Here is a 20,816-nt window from a genome sequence, read left to right as displayed (position 1 = left end):
GAGGTAAGGAGTTCCAAAACGTAGGGGCAGCATGGCAGAAGGCTCTGGGACCAAAAGTTTCCAAGTGGACTCTGGGTATGACTAGATTATTAGAACCTGTTGATCTGAGAATGCGGGGATTGCTACGCAGCTGCAACATATCTTTCATGTATCCAGGGCCTAAATTATTCAGGGATTTAAATGTCAGTAGGCCGATCTTGAATAGGACCCTCCATTCTATAGGTAGCCAGTGAAGGGAGTGCAGGACTGGCGTTATGTGGCAGTGACGGGGTTGGTTGGTTAGCAGTCTGGCAGCAGTATTCTGTATCAGCTGTAGTCGGTACAAGACCTTTTTTGGAAGGCCGGTGTAGAGAGCATTGCAGTAGTCCAGTCGGGATGTGATGAAGGCGTGGACTAAGGTTGGCAGATCTTCTGGGGGTATGAGATGCTTGATTTTTGCAATGTTCTTCAGGTGAAAATAGGATGATTTCACCACAGCAGAGATTTGAGTTCTGAACTTTAAATCCCAATCAATTAGAACTCCCAGGCTACGCACATGATCAGAGCTGCGCAGATCCGTGCCTCCTATTCCCAGTGGTGAAGACTGCAAGTTAAGTTGTTTTGTTATCATGCTCTGCCCTCCTATCAGAAGGACTTCAGTTTTGTCTGCATTTAGTTTCAGCCAGTTGTCATTCATCCATTGCTGTAGTTCACGTAAGCAGGCGTTTATAGTTAGAGTTGGGTCTGTCACACCAGGCTTGAAGGAAAGATATAGTTGAGTGTCGTCTGCATAGCAGTGGTATGTCAGGCCATGTTTTTGGATTAGTTTTCCCAGCGGTAACATGTAAATCGTGAAAAGCAGGGGAGAGAGGATTGAGCCCTGGGGCACCCCATACCTAAGTGATACAGGGGTAGACAGGAAGGGCCCCATAGACACTTTGTGGGTTCTGCCACTCAAGAAGGATTGGAACCACTGAAGAACTATGCCATCAATGCCGCAGTATTCCTGTAGCCTGTTTATCAAGATGTCATGGTCAACTGTATCAAAGGCTGCAGAAAGGTCTAGCAGTATGAGGATGGAGCACTCTCCTCTGTCTCTTGCCATGAGCAGGTGGTTGCATATTTGGATGAGGGCCGTTTCAGTGCTGTGGTGTTTCCTGAAGCCAGACTGGAATGGGTCATAACTGTTGTTTTGTAGGATTTTGGCTTCTAGCTGGAGGTAAACAGCTTTTTCAATTAGCTTGCCCAGAAAGGGAAGGTTAGAGACAGGTCTGTAGCTGGTCATTGCATCTGGGTCCAGGGAGGGTTTTTTGAGGAGAGGCCTGATGATTGCTTCCTTCAGTAAAGCAGGAAATATCCCTGATTTTAAGGAACAGTTAACAATTTTTAGGAATACCGGTACGAACAGGTCGGGGCAGTTCAACATGAACTGTGTTGGGCCAGGATCTAGGTCACAGGTAGTTAGGCGGACATGAAGGAGGATGCTTGATGTGACTTCTTCATCAATTTCTTTGAAGTTTGACCAAGGTGTTACATTGTCTCGGCTAATGGTCTTCGGCGCTATATTAGGCTCAGATGCTGTAAGTTGGATGTCGGACCTTATAGCGGAGACTTTGTCTGTGAAGAAATGGGCAAATTGGTCACAGAGGTCCTTTGAAGACTCGATGTTAAGTTTTTGACATGCCGGGTTGCAGAGTTTTTCCACTGTGCGGAACAGTTGGGCTGGTTTGTTAACTGCATTTGCAATCTCTTGTGATAGAAAGGATGATTTTTTTCCCGTGATTACCTTTTGGTAGCTCTTCAAGTGGAGGATTAAGGCATGTTTGTCTTCTGGGGACTGAGATTTGCGCCACAGTCTCTCAAGTTTTCGGCCTTGTCTTTTCAGCTCTTTTATAGCGTTATCAAACCACTGTGCATGATGGTGTGGAGTAAGATATTTGGTGCGCAGAGGAGCAATGGTCTCAAAGGTGGAGGACACACATTTGTTGTATTTAAACACCAGAGTATCAGGGTCCAAGCTGGAGTCAGTCAATTCATCAAAGCTAAGGTTATCTCGGATATGTTGAGGTGTTAGCCCTTTTAAGCGGCGATATTTTATTTGATTCTTGACCTGGTGTTTGACAGCTGGTATTGAGAGGGAGAAGTGGATAGTGTGATGGTCTGACCAGGCAACAGGATTAATTTCCACATTGGCTATTGACAGCCCAGTATGGAATATAAGGTCCAGAGTGTGGCCTTTCCTGTGAGTAGCAGAGCTGATTGATTGGAGGAAGCCCAGTTCATGTAAGGCACGAGGTAGCTCTATTCCAAGTTTTGAAGAGGAGTCATCCACCCATGTATTGAAATCTCCAAGAACAATCCATCTGGGGTGTTCCAGTGTTAGGTTGCATAGGAGGTCTACAAGTTCCTTAAGGAAGTCTGAGTGTTTTTCTGGTGGGCGGTAGATCAGCAATATGTTAATGTTTTTCTCAGCTGAAAGTTGCACCCCCAAGCATTCAAACGAGTTGGTAGGACCTACAGTAAGTGGTCTGATTTTCAAAGCTGATCTAAAGCAAAGTGCAACCCCTCCTCACCTGCGTTCTTTCCTGTTGCAGTATATCACGGAATAGTTTGTTGGCACGGCAGCCTCCAGGGTGGGGCCAACTGGTTCAGAAAGCCAGGTTTCAGTCAGGCAGGCCCCAGTCCCCAGTGTTGCCCTTTCTGTCTCCATGTGTCCTCCTCTTCCCCCCTTTGTTCTCCACACTCCCCACTTGTCCTCTGCTCCTTCCCATGTATCCTCCTCTGCCCCATGTATAGCTATTAGATTTGGCAGCTTGGTTAACCTAATCCATGACTCCTGCGACGATCACAGACCTCTCCTCCAAGATCAGCAGAAGCCAGCACTAGAGGCGCAGTGAAGGAGAGAAGAAGTCTGTTTTGTGATCGCCGCGGGTGCCATGGATTAGGTGAGCCAAGCTGCCAATTCTGATAGTTATACACATGGGCGGAGGAGGACACATGGGGGAGGAGCAAATTTTGGGGGAAGAAAAAGTGCATCTTAAATGCCAAAAAGTACTGTACTATTTTAATAATAGTGCCCTCCTGATCTGCAAAATGCATGAGCTTCAATAATCTAATCGAGTACATAAAGGTTAAAGTACCCTTAATTTTGATCACATCGCCTCCACAACAAGTTTAATTCAATACAAAGCTACACAGCTTTCAGTCATGCAGAACTCCTGCTCTATTCGGCCAAAGAAATGGCATTCCGGTTCATTGCTCTCTTGCTATTTCTATCAAATATCAATTGGGAGATCTGCAGAGAGGGACACATGCTCAGCTTCCCTGCACGGTCAGCAAAGTGCCTATTGGATGTGTCAGTTTTCTGTTTAGAAGAAGCCATACTCCTCCAGAGTTGCAATACAGTTTGTTGTGTTCACCTGATCTCACATGCAGGAAGGCCCAGATTTACCTCATGGGAGCCTATAGGCACAGATCTCCTGGCACCCTAGACTTCGCCCTCCATGAACCTACAAACTCCCACTGAACCGCACCACAAGTGTGCTGGCTGTCCCTTCTCCCTTTCATCCCTTGCCCATTACACGTAACTACAGAGGTCCCTTAGTATTAGGTAGCCAGAAGTACCCTCAATATTAAGTAGCTAGAGGTGCCCCAAGTATTAGGTAGCTAGGGGAACCTCAGTATTAAGTAGCTAGAGGTGCCCTTGACTGAAGGGAGATCTTGTCAGTAGAATGCAGAGAGCAGGTTGAGTAATCTCTCATATAAATTCTCATTAGGACTCTGCATAGGGAAGGGGGATGGGAGGTGCTCAGGGAGGGGAGTGAACCGCCTTTTCATCATCAGGCGCCTGTAGGCACGTGCCTACAGTGCCTTATGGTAAATCCGGCCCTGGTTGCTACTAGGTTGTTTAAAGTCTTCTCTATATTTTACACATAACACTAAACAGTACAGATTTCATGCAAGGAAAAGATTTCTATTTCAGCATCCATGACTTTCTAGACATGGACAGCAAGCTGAAAAGTAACATTTAAAGATCCTTTTAATAACACTAAATTACAAAATATCACCAGTGATACATGCATATTTAACAAAGCTAGAATTTCACTTTGATATTTTTGTTTTAATAAGATTTGACCTTTTTTGGATCTAATGCTTAATCTATTAAAAGGTCTAACAGTATATGCCTCCCTTATAGATAAACTCACTAAGGCCTGGGACCCAGCATTTTTAGAGCAATTTTGCTAATTAAAGAGGAACAGCAGTGAAAATAACATAGTGAAAAAAGTGCAAATGTTTACAATAATTATTTATAAAGGGTTTATCAGTGTTTGCCCATTGTAAAATCTTTTTTCTCTCTGATTTACATTCTGAAATGTATCACATGGTGGCATCTTTACTTCTGGAAGGTGATATCTGTGGAAGGAGATGCTGCTATTTTTGCAGCTGTTATTTCCCACAATGCAACAAGACTCCCACAGTGTGATGTCAGTACCTAGGTGCTGACATTACACTGTGGGAGGGGTTTAACCACAGTATCAGCCATACAGAGCCCCCTGATGATCCGTTTGAGAAAGTTAAAGTAGTCATCAGGCAACCCTAAAGGAAATAAGTGCTACTTACCCGGGGCTTCCTCCAGCCCCAAGCTCCCAGCATGTCCCTTGCCGCAGCTCTCCCTTCAGCCGTTCGCAGCAGCTCCGTCCCGATCCCCGGTGATGACGTCAGGGCGACCTCCAGTAGTTCTGCGCCTGCGCAATCCACTCCAGCCCACGTGGCGGTGATTGACAGCGCCGCTCGCGCAGGCGCAGTACAGGCTGACCTGGAGGTTGCCCTGACGTCATCGCCGGGGACCGGGACGGAGTTGCGGCGAACGGCTGAAGGGAGAGCTGCGGCGAGGGACATGCTGGGAGCTTGGGGCTGGAGGAAGCACCCGGTAAGTAGCACTTATTTCCTTTAGGATTGCCTGATGACTCCTTTAAGGATTTCTGGTGGGAAAGGCGATATTGGCTGCTGATTGGTATGAAGTTCAATCCTTGGTTTCAGTTCCTCTTTAAAGCAGAGCAATTTCTGGAGCAATTTCAGATAAAGCAATTTGAGCTCTGCTTTCCCCTATGAAATCCCTCCGAAAATGACTGACTGTGTTTCCGGCAAGTTGCTCCTGAGTAATTACTTCTATTGACTTTCATTAGCCTAGCATTTTTGGAATCACTGGCGATTCCAAAGCATAGCTGAAACCACTCTAGTTGGTCCCAGGACTGAGTGTGTTTTTTCATAAATAACAAATCTAGTTAATACTCTGAAAAGTATTTGATGGCAGTGTTCAGCTCTAGGCCATTGTGTGTATGCTCTGTGCTTATGGTCTGTGCAATGAGAGGCTGACCCCACCACCCATTGGACCTCTGCAGCAATGCACTTTATAGCACTCTATTTGCAATAGACAACCTCTGGATATGACGCTGATCATGTGCACTCAACTTCTTTAGTCAGCAATGGCAAGGCCTGTTTTGAGTGGAACCTGTCCTATTAGGCCACTGTTTGGTTTTTTTTTAAAGATCCTCAGAGAGTTCTCTGCCATGAGGTGCTTGGTTGAACTTCCAGTAAACAGTATGAAAGAGTGTGAGAGCGATTACTCAAAATTTTACAGACATGTTCCCCATTAACACCTAAGATTTTGTAACACTAAGTAATATGACCCCAGGGAGGGGAAATGTCTAACTGGGCAGAATTTTGAACTTCTTCTCTTAGGGGTGTATTCACTTTGCTTGCTGCAGTTTAGATTAGATTAATGGCTGTGTGTTGAGTTATTTTGCTGGCAATGTACATGTATGCAAGCTGCACTCTGACTACTTTACATTGTACCAATGTGTCATATCTTCAGTGTAGTCCCATGCAAAGATATAATAAAACATTTACAATGGAGCAATGTGTTATATCTGCATCCACTTTTTGACCATGCCTAAAAACCACTCCATATGACAGTTGGGTTCACATGCAGCATTTTCTACGTTTCCTTCTCAGTCTCTGAGCATCTGGTATTCATTCAACAAGAAGATCACATCTGTATAGTTTGCACTTTTTAATTACCTCTTGATATTATTGCAGGAATGTGCAGCAAAAGGTCTGTGTTCAAACGGTGAACTTGAAAGTTGCAGAGGAAAGTGTCATGTCGACCAAGTTGGTTTTCAAGATGGAGAAGAAAGCACAAGAAGAGAGAGCACCAGAATTTAGAATTCTTAAAGATGAAAGAAAACAGAATCAAGACACAGAGAGGTACTCTGTGGAACACAATAAAGGAGACTGCACATTTTATTCAAATTGTACCATAAAAACAGCTAATGAAATAGGATCAAAAGTGAAACATCCAGCAGGTATGGGAGGACAGGCAAAAGCAGGGTCCTTGAAGAGAACTTGTCACAGATCAAGCCCGTTGGATGAAGAAAAGAGTAAGATTCTCAAAACAGGGCAGGAGTCTATTGATAAGGTAATGGTTCCAAGACACATTTCTTTGTAATGCCTTGAATATTTTATACATTAAAGTAAACCTGTGACGAAAACAACACACAAAAAATGATTACCTAAGAAGTAGGAGGTGGAAGGCTATGGATGGTCCAGAGGCTTCCCAGGTCCTCCTTGAGCTTACCACTGCTGTTGGTGACCCTCTTCTATGACATGGACACATTCCCATCCATGCACACTGTATGCACATATACCCTACACTTGCACACACACACACACACACACACACACACACACACACACACACACACACACACACACACACACTCTGCACGCATATAAAATACACTTGTTAACATATATACTTTTCCCTTACAGACTTAACATACTGTACATATACCCTACACTTACAAACTGTACACACATACATCACTATGTTTTACATTGCTTCTTTATAGTGCAGTGTGCAGTGTTAGGGCACTTTTACACTTATAAGTCAGCTGCTCTCAGTTATAACTGAAAGAAAACTGATTTTAAAAGTAATGTCCATGTTTTCCTATGCCACAGTTCCCAATATATGTGTTTTAACTGAAATCTTTTTCACAAAGTACTGTGTAAAAGGGCCCTAAGGCTCACATTGCCCAAACAGCATATTTTGTGATCAAACTGTACTTTGTGACTGCATCTGACATTCTCACAATTTAAGCCAGAAGATATACATTTTGCTAAAACAGCAAATCAACAGTTGCTTATATAGTCAACAGATTCTCATCCGTACGAAAAACCGATCCCTCCCCCTTGCACAAGTAATTGCCCCCTCCCCCCTGTCACTTTCTCCTCTTTTCTAATACTCTAGAATTCCAGAGTTTCCGAGGTGAGACCCCATTCCTGAAGGAGGAATCAGCAGAAACTAGTTTGCATCCAGACCAAAGCTTTTATGTCATGTGGTGACATAGTGTACAGGAGGAATGCTTTCCAACGCCATAAGATTTTTTGTATGCCTTTTTCTTTATGGAGGTTGGCTTCCAGTTTGTCCAGGAACATGATATATCTCAGTTCTTCCTGCAGATCCCAAATAGATGGAAAGGTAGCATAGATCCACCTTTTGTAAATGGTTTTGTGAGCTGCTAGCAAAACAATATGCACTAAATCGGGCAGCGTGGCCTCCTCAGTGGAGTTAAACAGGAGCATAACTGGGTCTTTGGTGAGTATATCTTTGCTCAGCTTGTTTGTAAATGTGATGACCTCATCCCAGTAAGTCTGAATAACTGAAAGAAAAACATACATAGTGTATCATATCCGCTCTGGTGTGCTTACATTTGGGGAAATAGTCCACATAACCTGGTCTTGGTGCTTTGGGACTCTTTTTACAATATTCAACATTAATGTTGAATATGGCTCGCAGCCACACTGGGCAAGTGCAGAATGCCACCCGTGCCTGCACAGGCGGAAACCTTACTGTCGCTTGTGCAGTGCAGACAGACTCTCACAAGGAAGGGTATGCAGTTGTGAAAATGAAGAGGGTCCCGACAGTGGAGGTGTCGTGGAGGATTGGAGAATCCTCTGGAGCATCCAGAGCATCCTCTACAGTGGCAAGTATTCTATCTACCTTTTCAAGGCTTCAGGTTGTGTACGTATTAGTTTGCTGCGGGTTAGTTGGGCGCCGGGAGAGCCGAATGATGTCTCTCCCTGCTGCCGCTAAACTCCCCGGCAGAGTTAAATACTATTCCCCCTCCCAAGTTGTCGCAACTCAGAAGGAGGTGTAATTCGGGGTCCGGGAATTGGTGGAGCTCCGAATTACTCTTATGCGCCCCTCGCAGCATAACAATGCTGCTATGGGATTCAATTAACTATTTTGCCTTTAGTTTATCTTTAACCACTTGCCGACCGCGCACTCATAACGCGCGTCGGCAAAGTGGCAGCTGCAGGACCAGCGACGCAGATATGTGCTGCGGCTGCAGGCTAATTAATCAGGAAACAGCCGCTCACGCGAGCGGCTGCTTCCTGTGAATTCACGGCGGGGGGCTCCGTGAATAGCCTGCGGGCCGCCGATCGCGGCTCGCAGGCTAAATGTAAACACAAGCGGAAATAATCCGCTTTGTTTACATTTGTACAATGCTCCTAACAGTAGCAGCGTTGTACTAGATCAGCGATCCCCGGCCAATCAGCGGCCGGGGATCGCTGTCACATGACAGGCAGGAGCCTGTTAGAGGCTGCACAGGACAGATCCGTTCCTGTGCAGCCTCCGATCTCCGGGGAAGGGAGGGAGGAGAGGGAGAGGGGGAATCCTGCGGTGGAGGGGGCTTTGAGGTGCCCCCGCCAGCCACACACAGGCAGGAGCGATCAGACCCCCCCAGCACATCATCCCCCTAGTGGTGAAAAAAGGGGGGGGGCGATCTGGTCGCTCTGCCTGGTGTTTGATCTGTGCTGGGGGCTGTAGAGCCCACCCAGCACAGATCAGCGAAATCAGCGCTGGTCCTTAAGGGGGGGTAAAGGCTGGGTCATCAAGTGGTTAAGCAGGATTAAACTGTAGGAATATTTGAATTCACTTTCCCAAATCCATTATTCTTTAAATCTTTTTCAGCAGTTTTACAAATGGCAAGATGCAAGCTATTCACAGACCGATAGCAATGCAAATCATTATGCGATGCAGATGCAGTCCAAGCCTCAGAATCATGATCTTCTAAACACTTCAAATGCACCCAACTTTGTGATGCATACGGACACTGATTCATCCCTACAGGGTAAGTTATCCATTCTTTTAAAATGTTCTTAAAATTATCTACTTGATGTTTTTTTTTTTTATACATAATGTTTAATCCCTTTTCTGGCAAATATGTACAAACGCACAACAACTGCAGTGCACTGTGTTAACGTGTGCATGTTCTGCAGTTGTGCTGTGTTTGTGCCATAAGGTTTTATGCATTTGCATTTTTCAATGGCAGCTGAATTAGGGGCATAACTACAAATCATGGGGTCCCAGCAAAACTTTAATGGGGCCCCCCAATGTTCATGCCCTTTGTCTCTCCTACCCTTGGTGACTTTCACAGCCTGGAGGTCCATCTTGCAAGGGTCATAAAACACGTGTGGCCAGGGCCGGATTTACAGCTCAGGAGCCTATAGGCAAAGAAGTTCTGGCGCCCTAGACCCCGCCCCTTAGCACAGACCACACCCCTTTTTGCCATGTATATTTTACCAAATATAGAGCATGCTGTCTTTATAAAAGAGCATGGTGGTGCACGAAACAGCTGCCAGTCACAAGTGCATGTATACAGGCAAACACTGGCCGGGCCCGGGACTTGCTCTATCTCTACTGTGTGTGTCCTCTCTGGCTTTATAGAAGCATGTATCCCCTGTATTTGCGTATGAGAGCGTTACCCATACAGCAGCAAATACAGGCATTAATAAAGCCAGAGAGGGACACATACAGCAGGGATTGAGGAAGAGGCGCACGGGGACCAGCCAGTGTCTGCCTGTAAACTTACACATGTGACAGGTAGCAGGGATGGTCTTTTACGCTACAAAAGCCTGCTTGCAGCCTAGACAATGAATCAAGTAAAACAGTGCCACAGCCATAGGCGTAATAGGAATTACGGCTAAAGTGGCGCTCAGACAGTAATTTGGGCGCCGTTAAAAATTGGAGCCCAAATTACTATAAAAACAGTGCAATCAAGCCACCAGCAATCGCTGGAAGCGGAATTATTTATTTCCCCAAAGTACATGGCAGTCTGGAGGGGAAATAGTAATTAAAGCCACAGGACTGGATAGTGTACTGGATAAGGGCTCTGCCTCTGACACAGGAGACCTGGGTTCCAATCTTGGCTCTGCCTGCTCAGTAAGCTGCACCTATTTAGTGAGCAGACCTTGAGCAAGACTCCCTAACACTGCTACTGCCTATAGAGTGTGACCTAGTGGCTGCAGCTCTAGCGCTTTAAGTCCACTAGGAGAAAAGCGTCATATATGTAATATTTTTACAGGAGTAGGGTGAGCCGTTTTTCCACTTTACCCTGCTCCCATATTTCCCGGGCGGCTTAATTATATGTACGCCCTAGACTAGACACCCCCCCTCCATAAAGGCTACCTCTTATGGACTACCCTTTCTTTTCCCCAAGGAGTGCTTCTACTAAGCAGCCAATGGCCTTTACAATACCTCCTCAACCCACAACAACCCCCTTCTTTTCCCCAGAAAGCATGCCTTTAAAAAAACAAAACACACACACATACTCTGATATAAATACACACACACACACACACTTTGATACACACTGTACACACTGCAGGTACACACCTTCTGGCACACAAATTGTGGACACAAAGACACTCACGCTCACACTGTGGGTACACACACACACACACACACACACACACACACACACACACACACACACACACACACACACACACACACACACACACACACACACACACACACATACATTCTGGTACACACAGACACACACTCTGGCACACACATACACACAAACACTTTGGCACACCCACACACTGTGGACACACAAACTCTGGCACACACACACACTGTGGGGACACAACACACACTCTGGCACACACTGTGGGGACACAAAACACACTCTGGCACACACATACACACACTGTTCACACACTCTGGCACACACATACACACACTGTACACACACTCTGGCACACACATACACACACTGTACACACACTCTGGCACACACATACACACACTGTACACACACTCTGGCACACACTCTGGCATACACGTACACACACTGTACACACACACACACACTGTACACACACTCTGGCACACGCTGTGGGGGCACAACACACACTCTGGCACACAGATACACTGTACACATACTCTGGCACACACCACAATGTACACACATTGTACAATGCCCCTTTTCCCCTCTCTACCCTCCGCACAATCCAACAACCCAAAGAAGTAAAAAAAATATTTTACTAGCGCAGGCAGCCTTTGAAGTTTCCTCGTGAGGTGGGGGGACATCCCACACTCTCTCTCCAGCTGTAGCCGTAGCAGCGCGAAACAGCTGAAGCCTGCTCCCTGTCACACTTCTCCGGAGATAAAGCTCAGCTTGAGCGGCTACACTCTACCTAGAGAGCCCCGATGGAAGTTTATGCACACCGCTCCTTCCCCCTGTCGGAGGGGTTGTAATGCTGACAGAGTCTGAGAGATGTAGAGCAGAGTGGGGCGGCATCGCAGTTGGGATAAGCGGGAGCGATGTAGCATCCAATGCACAGCAGGGCCGGATGTGGAGCGGGGGTGGCAGCGCTGTCATGGTAAGAGTGAGGGGACAGCTGGGGAGGTTTGCGTGCGCTGCTACCTGCCCCGCCTCTGAAGCACATGGCGCCTGTAGGCACGTGCCTATAGTGCCTAGTGCTAAATCCGGCCCTGCGTGTGGCCATCTGATCTGAACGATGGACCCCTTTATTGGGAGTTGGGAAGGTTAGTAGTTGGGGGCCCCACACAGGTCTGGGTTGCAGCTCTCCTGTAGTTACACCCCTAAGCTGAATATAATATGCTGCAACTGAAAAGTTTTAACGCAACACATCTGCAGTTAAAATGAATCAAAAACAAAAATATCCAAAGGTTACAAACCGTTTTATGGCTGCAATAGTCATTTATCTACAGTTCGATTCTCCCTGTCTATAATGCCACCAAATCATTCCTAACATTTGTCCAAGTAGTGTGCCCATCGCCATTCTGCCCACCTCCAGCTCCACCATTTATCTGTACATCAATAATAGTTTTCTTCTCCTATCAGGATCCCTGAAGCCTCCTCTATGCAGGGCTACATTGTGATTATTATTAATTTGTATTTATACAGTGTCTATATCTTCTGTGGTGCTGTTGAACAGACACATAATTGTCTTTTCTCCTGAGTTTTCAAACAGGAGATATTTTCACACCTTATCAATAAAATACCTTTTACACCCCCAACAAGCAAGGAAATACTCAGAATAAGTTATACTGTATTACTTTTTAACCTACTTGTGCAGCCTTTTAGTTAACTTAAAACTTTCTCCTGGGTTGAAACTCATAAAAAAGTATTTATTGAAAGTAGGGCCAGTATATTCAGTTGCATGAACAATGATACAGTGAATACATTAGGTCATCTAATAAATTGTACATTAATGAGGAAAATATGTATCCACATTACACATCACTAAGACATACCTGCACTAAACTGTGGACATCAGCGGCCATTTTCTTGTAGCCCTGCTCTAACTACAGATGGAGCGGAGGCGGGGAGAAGCTGATAGAGAAGAGTGACATCAGCGCTGGAACGTGTGGAGATGGTGAGTGATCTGCCGCCACTGCGGCTAGCACATGCATTGTCTGAAGGGAGGCTATAGCTGACTACCTATACTGGATGCACCTACAGCTGGCTACTTGTACTGGAGGCAAACTATTGGGGTTCTAGTGGGAACCATGCCAAAAGCCCAGGGGTCAGTTAAAAGTTCAGTTAGTAGCTAGTAGAAGGTGAGGTGTTTTTAATTTCATTTCTCCCATTTAGCTGACCCCTGGGCTTTTGGCATGGTTCCCACTAGAACGCTGATAAAAACTAGCATTTTTGCCTGGTTAGAGTAGGACTCACCAGATCGGGGACACTTTGGCGCAGTTGGTGAGCTTAAACGCGTTAAAGCGTAACCAAGAGCCCCTGTCACTGTTTTCCTGTTGTGTGCTGCAGCACCCTCTGTATTTATATATTTCTTATGGAGTCTGGGGACCTCCAGTGCTGCGTGCATGCTTTGCATAGTATTGCATAAAATTCGGTTTGTGCTGTTCATCCCTTGGCTTATATATATATATATATATATATATATATATATATATATATATATATATATATATATATATATATACACACTATATATATACACACTATATATATACATATTGTAGCAGGATGGCTAACAGAGAGCCTGGAAAAGTCCTGTCAGGAGTTTATATATCACCCAGACTTCTGTCCTTTGCATACAGGGAGCTGTAATCCACTCCAGGAATCCGATTGATTCATTAATTAGTATTCAGGAGGTGGATTATGTTAAATAGCTAAGCCCTGCTCTCATTCATTGCTCTGTAACCTGGGGAGCAGACAGGTTGAGTCTGACTGGAACTAAAAGGTCTGTTTAAAAACATTTGTTGCAGTGTGACTAAGAAAGCATAAGGCTTGTTCAGTCTATAGTTATAACTGTATACCGTATATACTCGAGTGTAAGCCGACCCGAGTATAAGCCGACCCCCTAACTTTTCCTTAAAAAAAACAGGAAAACCCCTTTCTAACAGTGTTGTTCTCCTGCATTATGCATATATTATTACTACTAGCACTAATAACCAGAAACTTGGTCCTTTCATAGGTGTCTCATGTACACAATTTGCCTATAAATGCAACTGATACTTTACTGCGATTCTGTACCAAGTTATGCTACTTCCTATTATTGATCCTTGTTGTCAAGCTATGTTATTAATACTATACTGAAGGTTGGATGTATCCTCCTGACTGTAGGAGAATAATGCTGTTCTTTTTGTACTGCCTTTTTCTGTGTTTTCAAAATAAAAATTGATTTGTTAAAAAAAAAAAAAAACAGGAAAAAGGTTTGACCCGAGTATAAGCCAGGGTGTAGGAAATGCCGCACCAGCAGAGCATTCACCACCTCTGCAGGGACTTGGGGAGAATCATTCAAGACTACTACGCCTAATATAAAATGCATAAATACAAGATATCAGTCAGCCATATAGCATCCTGAATGTGGCAGCTTCAGCTACATGACAGGTGGTTAAACTTCAATTGCTTCTCTAATTTGAGGTGTTTGAGGTGTTCGTATCCTTTGCAGAATTGGCGTGTGTATACAAATAAAATGGAAATCTGAGTTTCCTGACACAATGCTCTAAGCTAACAAATATTTCAACTGTAGCAGCCCAGCTCATTGCAGTATGATAGAGGGTATGGAGGAATAGACATGACATGCAACTGTCACAATACAACACTCTACATCTGATGTCCAAATGCTCTGGCTTACATTTATAGATTGCCACCCTTCCCTAGTTTGGAAACAATGAGTGCAGAATGGATCTTTAGAACAGTGCGCCGTGGTCACCCCTCTCTCCCCGCTACCCTTCCTGAGAGCGGAGCAATATACCTTACTTTAGGCTGCCCCGGACCACCCACCCACTCACCCAGCCAACATATGTACAGAAGCGTGGTGACCCCCGAGTCTCTTTCACCGCTACTCCTACCCAGAGCGGAGCGATATATATTGATTTCGGCTGTCCCCGGGCCACCCACCTGGCATATTCAGAGACGTGCACCGCAGAGCGTTCACTCACCCGTCCACGCTGCCTGCCATGGTCCCGTATGTATGACGTCCTGCAGTGATGCCTCTCATTACATGCGCCACTGCGGGATGTCATACACACGAGATTGCGGCAGGCGGCATGGATGAGTGAGTAAACACTCTGCTGTGCACGTCTCTGAATATGCCAGGTGGGTGGCCCGGGGACAGGCGAAAACAATGTGTATCGCTCCGCTCTGGGGAAGGGTAACTGGAAAAGAGACACTCAGGGGTGACCATGCTTCTGTGCGTATGGCGGGTTGGTGGCCCGGAGCAGCCTAAAGCAGAGTATATTGCTCAGCTCGGCAGAAGGGTAGCGGGAAGAGAGATGGGTGATCACGGCGTACAGCACAGCTCTTAAAATCCATTCTGTATGCATTCTTTTTGAACTAGGGAAGGGTGGCAATCTAGTGGGGGGTAGTCAAAGGCTAGTGACTCGAGTATAAGCTGATACCCCCACTTTTGGGCCACTTTTTGGGGCTCAAAAACTCGGCTTATACTCGAGTATACACGGTATATTGTATAGTTAGAGCCGAGACACGGCTAGGGTTTTGTTTTTGAATTTATTTTGTTTTTTCAAGCACCTTTTTATGCACCTGTGTGTATAGCTGTAAATAAACACACCACTGTTTAAAGGAAAAGCCTCTGGACTGGTTTCTATACCTGAAAAGGCTGCTCACCCCAGGGAGCCTAGCACCCGCTACGTATTCCCCCTCTCACATATGGTGGAGGAGGCACGCAGCTGGATAAGTGCTATTCAAAGAGCCAGTACCTGAATTGCAAAGATGATAGACGAACTGGTAAAACAGTTGGTGTTGTCTAATGCAGCCTTGCAACAAGCAAATGCTGCACAGCAGTAAGCAAATACCCAGTATCGGGACATGATAAATGCGGTGCAGACACAAACTGCGCAGCAAATCAAGGCTGTGCAAGAGCAGACACAGGAACGTTTTTGAAATTAGCAAGCGATGCAGAAAAGGATCAGAAAACTCTCACAGATGTGGTGCAGGGACTTGCACAGCGGTCTCCTGATACGACTACAGGTGTTGGTAATGACCACTCAGCTATCCATGTGGGTTGATTCCTGTCCAAGATGACTGCAGAGGATGATCCAGAAGCCTTTCTGGTTACCTTTGAGAGGACAGCTGAAAGGGAAAACTGCCTCAGACTCAGTGGGCTGGACTGGTGGCCCCCTTGCTTCCTGGGGAAGCGCAGAAAGCCTACTACGACTTAGAACCTGCGAATGCTGCGGATTACAAAAAGTTGAGATTTTAACCCATCTGGGTGTTACTCTGACTGTACAGGCACAGCGGGTTAGCAGCTGGTACTACCAAGTTGGGAGACCTCCACGGTCACAAATGTTTGATCTTATCCATTTGGTTCGAAAGTGGCTGCAACCGGAGTCTCTGTCTGGGCCCCAGATAGTTTAAAGAGTGGTCATGGATCACTATTTAAGATCTCTACCTGTTTCTCTGCAAAGATGGGTGAGCCAAGGAGATCCCACAAAAGCAGATTATCTGGTGGAACTAGTGGAGAGGTACTTCGCGGCTGAGGACTTGACTGCCTCCCCTGCAAGCTCACAAACTTTCCACCCAAAACCACTGTATCCAGACTGTTCTGGGGGAAGTGGGTAGTCAGCATGGTAAAGATTAAGGGGGAAGAAATGTTGATATTAAGCCTAGAGATTGGCGTCCTACACCTGGGAATCGCGGGCCTCTCCACAGGCCTAACTTGGAAATTGTTAAATGTTTTCGTTGCCATGAACTTGGACATGTGGCTGCAAACTGTCCTTTAACTGATGAACCAATGCAGTGTGATTTCTCTTTCAGAGATAGGAGGCAGTCCTTGTTTGCTTCGGTTTCATGTACGGCCATGTCAGCAATTGGAAAACACATGTGTACTGTATCTGTGAATAGTAAGCATGTCACTGCTTTGCTGGACCCGGTGAGCTTAATAACCTTGATCAATGCTGATGTGATTGGCCCTGAAAACTTCCAGTCTGGGAAAGTGGCTGTAGTGTGCATTCATGGGGATACCCGAGAGTATCCCATAGCAACGGTTGCATTTGGAACTGCATTGGGGACTGGGAATCATGTAGTTGGAGTAGTACCTCATTTATTACATGATGCAATTATTGGAAGGGACTTTCCAACATTTTGGGGACTGTGGGACTCTCCAGGTCTGATCCCCATTTCTGAATCAGAACCTCTGAGGTCTGCAGAACAGTTATGCACAGAAGACTCCTCCCAGGAACTTCCAGTTTTTCCTTTCTCTGTTATGGCAGGAGAACTAGAGGAGTCTGGGGAAGTCCCTACTGCCAGCGAAGATAGCCAGACCTCCTCTAACCAAGAGGTTGGTTTGGAGCTGGTTGATCTTAATGTGCATAAAGAAAACTTTGGTACAGAACAGAGAAAAGATCCTACCCTTGTCAGAGCATGGAAAAATGTTGTGATGATTAATGGTAAACCTGTCCAACCAGAGGATAGGTTGTGTTTTCCTTATTTCGTTAGTAATGATGACTTAATCTACAGAATATATAAAAAAAAATGATGATGACATTGTTCAACAGTTGCTGGTACCTAAATCACACAGAAAACTGGTACTGGAGCTCGCTCATGGGCACTTGTTGGGTGGTCACTTGGGTATTGAAAAACCCACTGAGAGAGTCTTGCAAAGGTTTTATTGGCCTGGGGTACAGAAAGAAATTGAAAGTTTTTGTAAGTCCTGCCTTGTTTGCCAGAAGTCTGCACCTATGCCTCACTTAAGAAGTCCATTAGTGCCACTGCCATTTATTGAAGTGCCATTTGAAAGAATAGCTATGGACCTTGTCGGACCCCTTCCCAAGTCCGCAAGGGGCCACCAGCATATTCTAGTGATTCTAGACTACGCTACACATTATCCTGAGGCCATACCTCTACGCAATACATCTGCCAAAAATATTGCTTGTGAATTGCTCCATGTGTTTAGCAGAGTTGGTGTCCCTAAGGAAGTTCTTACAGATCAAGGAACCCCTTTTAGGAAACAGTAAATTCGGGCGCCTGAGGCTTGTGGACAAATCGGGCGCCGCCATTCACTCCTATAATAAATATCGTTTAATGGGCGCCCGATAGGAAAAAAGGGCGCCGGAGAAAATTAACGTTTTAAAAGCGGCGCCCGGAGACTTAATGTTTTATTACTGTTTCTCATGATTACACATTATTTAATGATTTATACATTTTTAAATTTTATTTTTAAACGAAAAACAGTACAATATTTTTTTTCAAACATTATTTTTAAACGAAAAACAGTACATTTTTTATATAACATTATTTTTAAACGAAAAAACCAACAGGGGGGTCTTAAGTTTAGGCACCAACAGGGGGGTCTTAGGTTTAGGCACCAACAGGGGGTCTTAGGTTTAGGCACCAAAAGGGGGGTCTTAGGTTTAGGCACCAACAGGGGGGTCTTAGGTTTAGGCACCAACAGGGGGTCTTAGGTTTAGGCACCAACAGGGGGGTCTTAGGTTTAGGCACCAACAGGGGGGTCTTAGGTTTAGGCACTAACAGGGGGGTCTTAGGTTTAGGCACCAACAGGGGGGTCTTAGGTTTAGGCACTAACAGGGGGGTCTAGGGGTTAGGGGTAGGTACAGGGAGGGTTACTTAGGCACCAACAGGGGGGGTCTTAGGTTTAGGCATCAACAGGGGGGTCTAGGGGTTAGGGGTAGGTACAGGGAGGGTTACTTAGTAATTTTTTTTTTTAAACGTTATTATACGGTTCACTATTTAAACGAAAGATTAACGTTTTTACAATTGCCGATTTAATGCACATTATTTAATGATTTATAACTTTAAAAACCATTAATTTTAAACGAAAAACAGTACAATATTTTTTTAAACGTTATCCATGCTTATCGTTAAAAACCCGGCGCCCTTTTTTCCCAGCGCCCCTTTTTAACGTACGCCCCCTTTTATGTCTCGAATAACTAAAGAGCTGTGTAAATTGTTTAAGGTGACTCAGTTGCGAACTTCTGTGTACCATCCTCAAACTGATGGCTTGGTGGAACGGTTTAATAAAACCTTGAAAAGCATATTAAAAAAGGTCAGCGATAAGGATGGAAAAAATTGGGACTGTCTTCTTCCCTACCTGATGTTTGCTATTAGGGAAGTTCCTCAGTCCTCCACAGGTTATTCCCCTTTTGAATTATTATATGGGAGACATCCTAGGGGGCTACTGGACATAGCAAGAGAGACCTGGGAAGGGAAAAAAACACCTCACAGAAGTGTTATTGATCACATTTCACAGATGCAAGATAGAATTGCAACAGTTATGCCTATTGTGAAAAGACATTTAGCCCAAGCCCAGGAAGCCCAAAGTAGAATTTACAATCGGAGTGCTCAAGTCTGCACTTTTTCACCTGGGGACAGAGTACTGGTGTTAGTCCCAACTGCAGAGAGCAAGCTCTTGGCTAAGTGGCAGGGGCCCTATGAAGTCATTGGAAAAGTTGGGGAGGTAAACTACAAAATTTATCAACCTGATAAAAGAAAATCTAAACAGATATATCACGTAAATTTGTTGAAACGGTGGAAAGACAGTGTCTCTTTAGCAGCAGAGACCACCCTAGTGGCCTCTCAGAGGTGTACTTAAGCCCCTAAAATTCCTGAAGTGACAATTGCCAACACGTTATCTGGTTCTCAACAACAGGAGGTAAGAGAATTCCTGCAGAGAAATAGAGACGTGTTTTCAGACTTACCTGGCCAGACTACAGTAATACAACATGACATTGTTACTGGACCGGGAATTCGTGTCAAACTTAAGCTGTATAGAATACCGGAAGCACGGAGACAAGCGGTCACAGACGAAGTAAAAAAAATGCTTGGGTTAGGGGTAATTGAGGAATCCAATAGTGACTGGTCCAGTCCCACCAGACAGTAGTTGGAGGTTTTGTAACGATTTCAGGAAATTAAATTCAGTGACAAAATTTGACACATTTCCCATGCCCCGGGTGGATGAGCTCATTGACAGACTGGGAACAGCTCGGTATTTGACCACCTTAGACTTGACTAAAGGTTACTGGCAGATACCCCTGACAGAAAATGCCAAGGAAAAAAATAGCTTTTGTAACTCCTGAGGGGTCATTTCAATATAAAGTGATGCCATTTGAGTTACAAAATGCCCCTGCTACCTTCCAGAGAGCCATGGACAGAATTTTAAGACCCCACCAACAATATTCAGCAGCCTACCTAGAGGACGTAGTTGTACATAGCACTGACTGGGAGTCCCACTTTCCACGTGTTCGAGCTATTCTTACAGCTATCCGCAAAGCAGGCCTTACTGCCAATCCAAAAAAATGTGCCATTGGGTTAGAGGAAGCCAAATATCTTGGGTACACTATTGGTCGTGGGGCAATAAAACCACAATTAGTGAAAACTGCAGCCATACAGGAGTGGCCACGCTCTACAAACAAAAAAACAGGTCAGAGCTTTTCTTGGCATTACTGGTTATTATAGACGATTTATCCCAAATTTTGCAGCGCCCTTGACTGGCCTTACAAAAGGAAAACACTCAGTGATGATAAAGTGGTCTCCAGAGGCAGAATAGTCATTTCTGGTCTTGAAGAAGGCCCTTTGTGAACAGCCAATCTTGTACTCCCCAGACTTTTCCAAGGACTTTGTAGTTCAGACAGACGCATCGGATGTAGGCCTGGGAGCAGTATTGTCACAAGTACAGAATGGGGAAGAACACCCTATTGTGTATTTAAGTAGAAAATTAAATGAACATGAGAGGAAATATGCAGTGAAAGAAAAGGAATGTCTGGCTATAAAGTGGGCCCTAGAGAATTGAGATATTACTTGTTGGGTCGTCATTTTGATTTAATAACTGATCATGCTCCTCTCAAATAGATGGCACAGAAGAAAGAGACAAATAGAAGGGTAAACCGCTGGTTTCTTACTTTGCAAGACTATAGTTTTACTATAAAACATAGACCAGGAGCAAAGATGGGAAATGCAGACGCCCTATCCCGAGTACACATGTTTTTCTGTGTGTATTCCAACTTTGGGGTT

General features: G+C 45.0%; 1 protein-coding gene across 4 annotated transcripts in view; it reads left to right on the top strand.

Moving 5' to 3' along the window:
* Positions 1-20,816, top strand: part of LOC137521230 (myomegalin-like) — a 403,861-nt gene that overhangs the window by 310,816 nt on the left and 72,229 nt on the right. For 3 of the 4 annotated variants that reach the window (XM_068240204.1, XM_068240202.1, XM_068240205.1), the window contains 2 exons: positions 6,079-6,457; positions 9,017-9,176. In XM_068240204.1, the coding sequence (XP_068096305.1) occupies positions 6,079-6,457; positions 9,017-9,176 (539 nt within the window). The remainder of the gene's footprint in view (positions 1-6,078; positions 6,458-9,016; positions 9,177-20,816) is intronic. The other variant, XM_068240203.1, reaches the window with a different exon arrangement.

This window comes from Hyperolius riggenbachi, chromosome 6, assembly GCF_040937935.1.
Source record: "Hyperolius riggenbachi isolate aHypRig1 chromosome 6, aHypRig1.pri, whole genome shotgun sequence".
In the NCBI taxonomy this organism is placed as follows: Eukaryota; Metazoa; Chordata; class Amphibia; order Anura; family Hyperoliidae; genus Hyperolius; species Hyperolius riggenbachi.
The sequence above is the reverse complement of the archived record's forward strand: the minus strand, read 5'-3'. Positions and strand labels throughout refer to the sequence as shown.